Source organism: Anopheles darlingi, chromosome 2 (assembly GCF_943734745.1).
Source record: "Anopheles darlingi chromosome 2, idAnoDarlMG_H_01, whole genome shotgun sequence".
NCBI lineage: Eukaryota > Metazoa > Arthropoda > Insecta > Diptera > Culicidae > Anopheles > Anopheles darlingi.
In genome coordinates, this window is record NC_064874.1 from 88,341,675 (window position 1) to 88,346,901 (window position 5,227).

The 5,227-nt window shown below is 50.0% G+C and overlaps 1 protein-coding gene across 2 annotated transcripts in view; it reads right to left on the minus strand.

Moving 5' to 3' along the window:
- Positions 1–228: 228 nt before the first annotated feature.
- The window catches only part of LOC125951630 (ankyrin repeat domain-containing protein 29), a 200,221-nt gene continuing 195,222 nt past the window's right edge, over positions 229–5,227 (minus strand). For both annotated transcript variants that reach the window (XM_049680594.1, XM_049680593.1), the window contains exons 7-8: positions 2,124–2,321; positions 229–2,031 (exon numbers count right to left, since the gene is read on the minus strand). In XM_049680594.1, the coding sequence (XP_049536551.1) occupies positions 1,552–2,031; positions 2,124–2,321 (678 nt within the window). In that variant the 3' untranslated portion in view covers positions 229–1,551. The remainder of the gene's footprint in view (positions 2,032–2,123; positions 2,322–5,227) is intronic.

Sequence of the window (5,227 nt, forward strand, 5' to 3'; positions counted from 1 at the left end):
TGGTCTGGTGGTATCCCTACAGGCGTACATTGATTCCACAACGAGTCGCCAACCAATGGACAGTGAATCGAGAGCGTTTTTTCAATGTGTAACACACATACACACCGGTCGCGACTTTGGAATGCCACCCTGGCGGCGGGGCCCACCCACGGTGACGGTGTCCATTGCGATCGCAAATCAATGGTCTTCCGGCCCGTGCCCGTGCTCCCGTTCTCTCTTCACTCTCTCTCTCGCATAACACAAACGTCCGCACAATATTGCAACGAATATATGGAACGACAGAGCGCGCGCTGGATGGCGCTGAAGTTTTCCATTTTCCATCCGGCACAAACAGCCACACACACACACGTGCGAGCGTCGATTGAAGTGGTCCCCCCCAATGGGGAGGGATGTTCGATTTCAATCTCGCTCACAGCGTGAGACAGCACCGAGGCAGCCCCGTGGAAGCTGCTGCCATGCATGCCATGGCGGTACATCGCGAAAGGATTCGCGATTTTTGGTTCGAAAGCGAACAGCGCGAGCGCGCGAGCGCCCGTGTGTGTGTGTGTTCCCTTAGGAAGGTGACTTGTGTCAATAGCAGAGTGCACTCCGGCGCTTCCGGCCTGCGCTTCCTCTGGGTCCCTTTGCCTTCCGTTTCGATCGAGCTTTGATCCTTTTGCTTGCTACAGAACCATCCCCCCCCGAGGTACGCGTCTGCTACCTTCAACCATATTCCGCGGGATGTGGCCCGATGGTGGTTGCGGGTGGTGTCGTGCTGTGAGAAAGATGTGAGCTGCTGCTTCCGGGTCTGCCATCCACAGGGTGGCGAGGCCAATCATATTTCGCTCGGTTCTCGGGTGTATCCGCGCAATGATAGCAATAATAACGATAAACGTAACACGAGAACCATAACAATTTACAGGAAGACGACCGCAAGCGATTGTTGTTTGCAGGCGACGTGTCGTGGTAAAAGGATACACACCCACACACACACACACGGTTATGGGTGTCCCTGATGTTGCTGCTGATGCTGCTGATGGTACTGCTTGCACCATGTTTCATTTGCTCTGCATTCTCTGCTCTATTCCGATCGAGCTCTTCCAACCGAGGGGTGCGCGAGTACGAATGCAATGCATTCTTTGTTCTTTCTAAATCGTTTCGCAAAACCACAATCCCCACACAATCCAATTCGTATGATAAATTCGTAATTTTGTAATACTAACGCGTTAGTTCCATCAGCTGAGCCTCTGTCTCTCTCGCTCTTTTTCTTGTTTTATTTTTTTGGTATTTGCTTATTCATGCAATTCGCAATGTATTACACGTTACTTGTTTTTGAGCGGTATGATTACGTATTGTTAAATATTATTTTTTGAGCTTTGAGTGTCAGAAGTTCAGAAAGAAGCAGCACGGATTCTATAAGCTTTGTAATATTGAAATAGTTTCTACCTACTATGCTAATCACTAGTTAAAAGAAGCGAACAGATTAAAACGTAAATTCAACAACAATTGGAGGGAATCGAATTGAAACGGGTATTGCTTAGTGGTGGAAGCACGTAGAAATGGAAAGTTAATTTAGCTCGTAATTGCCACCTTAGTGGTTGTCGTCTTTGGAGCTGCTCCACCAGCACCACCACCGCCATTTAGCTGCGAGGAGCTGTTCTGACCAGATGACCTCTTATAGCCTCCATTACCACCAGCTGGCTGCGGCTTCTGTTGCTGTTGCTGCTGCTGCTGCTGTTGCTGCTGCTGCTGGACAGGCTGATGATCGGCATGCTGCTGGCCGATGCGTTCTTTCAGATACTGATAGACGCTGGCGTACTGTTGCTGCCGGGCGAGCTGCAACGGTGTGTAGCCGTCCTGATTCTTCACGCCACAATCACAGCCGGCACCGACGAGCTGCTTGACGATCGGAAGATGCCCAAACATGACCGCGGCGTGCAGTGCCGTTTCACCGTTTTCCAGCAGTCCCAAGCAGGGACGATGCTTGAGCAACTCGTGCACCACCGAACTGTGACCCTTGTGGGCCGCCTTGAAGAGTGCCGTCGCACCATCCTGTGATAGAGGGTTTTTTGAGGGGGAAAGAGGAAGGATTAAACATGGCCATCAGAGATCCTTCAGCTCAGCACCACTCCACACACACTTACACATCGCACCGCATCAACGTAGGCCCCGTGGTGTAGCAGTATCTTGACGATATGATCGTGACCCATCTGAGCGGCGATCCAGAGCGGTGTGGCTCCATCGTTGCGGGCTGCATCCGGGTTAGCACCGGCGGCCAACAGCAGCTTCATCACCAAGCTGTGCCCATTCTGTGCCGCTATGAACAGTGGAGTTGCGCGGTCCTGATGATAGAAAGATGTGAGAGGATGTGATGGATACGTGATTTTTTTTATAGTTCAAAGCATGCATAGCATTTTGTAAGTAAGCGTAGAACGAAAGATAGCGTCGCGGCTGAGCAATCAAAGGACCCAGGTTCGAATCCCGTCGAATGCGAGGATGGATTTTTCTGTTTCTGTTCAAACACCTCAATTAAATAACTAACTAAAAATTCCACTCCCCACTGATTACTTCTCCTCATTCCATTCATGGTTTCTCTCCCTCCATGTGCAATGCGCGTCTCTTCTCTCCCACGGTTTTTTTGTTTTGCATCACAAACGGAATGCTGACCGGGCAATGGGAGCGCCTAGAAAATTATGCTGCCCAAGGGCAACCTTTTGCGGTTCGGGAAAGGTGTATCTCGAGGGTTGGTTGTGCGATCATTAGGTAACACTCGCCGTGGTGGTGGCGGTGGTGTACACGTGACAGACGGCGATGGATTTTTGTGGTTATTTATGCAAGCAGCACTGTACAACTGGAACTGGACCAGCAGACTCCTCCTGAGCTCTGGACCTGGACCTCTCTCTCTGGTGAGGTGTGACCTGCAACATTCTTGCAGGAAATTGCAGAAACACCGCCCGCCGATGGACCGGCCTTTCTAGGAGTGTGTCTTTGAGGGTGCGCGAAAGAAGAAGAGACAGAGAGAGAAAAGGAGAGACAGAGAGCGAAAGGTGTATCCGCGAGTTGCGAGCATGATTGGGGGTGAAAATGCCGATGCCGACGGCTGACGCTTTTGAGGGAGTTTGGTAGTAAATCAACCAATTTACAGTTACGGACCTGACCTAAATCCTTTCCCAAGAACTTCTATAAATTACCGACCCGACCCCGACGGACAGATGATGCTGCTGCTGACGACGACGACGATGATGATGATGATGAAGGAGAGACAACGAAGAAGCGGCCAACACTCTCCCCAGCTCTCCGGTCCGCTTTTGCATAGGCGCGACGACCTCCGGCCTCATGCGAAACCGCAAACCCCCCAGCGGCCAACCGGCGTGAACTACTTCACTCTTCTACCCATCGTCATTCCCTCCTTTCCTGTATCCGTACGCGTACAACCAAGCGGTGCAAGCGTTCCTCCCCGCGCTCCGTGAGCACGCCAAAGGGCCACTTCCAAATTAATCCCGCCGGCGATGGCCACGGTTTGGCCGCGTTGCGGTGTTGGTGGTGATGGTGAGTGGCAGCGAAAAATGGCTCACCTCAACCTTTTCATAATTCTTGGCGATTGTTTTGCTGCTTCCTTCTACTCTCACGGGGCGTGCGTCTCGGGGGTTGGTCCTCCCCAGGGGCACGAGGGGTGGGAGGGGGACCACCGGTAACCCAGGGCCACCAGGCAGTCCAGGTAGATGAGGTGACCCAACCGAGCGCCTAAGTCCCGGGCAACCACCCCACATTTGGGCCCACAAATCTCTCCCAAAAGTCGTAAAAATTAGCCAAAAAACACGAGGTTTCTTCTACTTCGAGAAGGAAATGAGCTGATTTGATTTCGCATCGCATCGAAACCGGGGTGACCGTTCGGCGCGACCACCCGGTCAGCAGCAGCAGCAACCAGCACCCGGTGGTGTGTCTTTGCCCTTTCGACCGAAGGATCCTTAACCGTTCGTGGCGAGGGATGATTGCGGTTCTGCTGTAGACTTTCTAACCTTCCTTCTGGGAAGGCAACACACACACAGTAGTCATCATTCCGGAGATGGTGGTCATTATTATCTGGTCGATTTGACCTACATTTGTGGTCGCGGCACCAAGATGATGATGCATCTGGCAGCAGAGGGCAAGACATCCTGAAGTTGCCAAATTTTTGCGGCGCATGGCACACTAAGAGGCTCTTAGAACTTCCGGTGGGTGCGACAAATTCATTCGCAATAAAAACACGCAAATAGGCAAAGTGTTTTTTCCACTTTTACGATGATGCGGGGCGCAGTAGGCCTGTTTTTACAGGGAAGTCCTTCGGTGGTAGTAATAAAAGTGGATTCTGGTGGGGTGTTTTTTCGAGGCAGAAATGTTTTCGCCGATGGATTTCAATTGAAATGTTTGGAAAAGTTTCTTCGTTTTATGGAGAACAAATTTCCGACATCTTGTAGTTGAAGACAACTTGTAGAAGAGCGTAATTTTGTTGATTTTTAGCTCGTGGTATATGATTTAACATTCAAGTGGTCTATTCCGAGGAATAGAAGCTTCCAGATCAGCTCTACGTGGTTGATGCGATATAGCTATTGACGTCATACTCACAAAAGATGACTGTCTAGGGAAAAATCGAATTCGAGGGAAAATATCGAAGAATTGGCTTCAAGAAATAAATGCTATCCAAATGATGCATTCAAGGTTCTAAGCTTCAGTTTCCAATTTCTATATCGCATCACCTGAAAGGCCTATTTTGCTATTAGAATCGGGCATTGTAAGTCTGAACATCCCGAGGTATGGAATTGGAAAAGATCTTTTTACAGGAAATTGCCGAACACAGCAGCAATTCCAGATGAATGGCATCTCAGCCACAGAATACACAGTCTCTGCATCGCATTTCCTTTCTTTTCCTTGGTTCATTCGAGTCCCCCTCCCCGTACGATCATAACAATTGAGCATAATTCCATGGACATGAAATATGATAATATGCGCTTAGAGTGGGATGCATCGCCTGCCTCCCTGCGCCATGCCTAACGCTACCTACACCACACACCTATTATTTCAATTGAATAATTTATCACAAAAAAGGAAGGCCCTAGGAGAAGTACCCAGGAGAAAAAAGTATCGATTACCCGGTAACCGAATGGCTGCGCGTGTGTGTGTGGCCACACATAGGGAGAGAGAGTGCCACGAGCGCACATCAATTGATTGATTTTTTGCACGAAAACCACACTCCCGGTGTGTCCCTTGG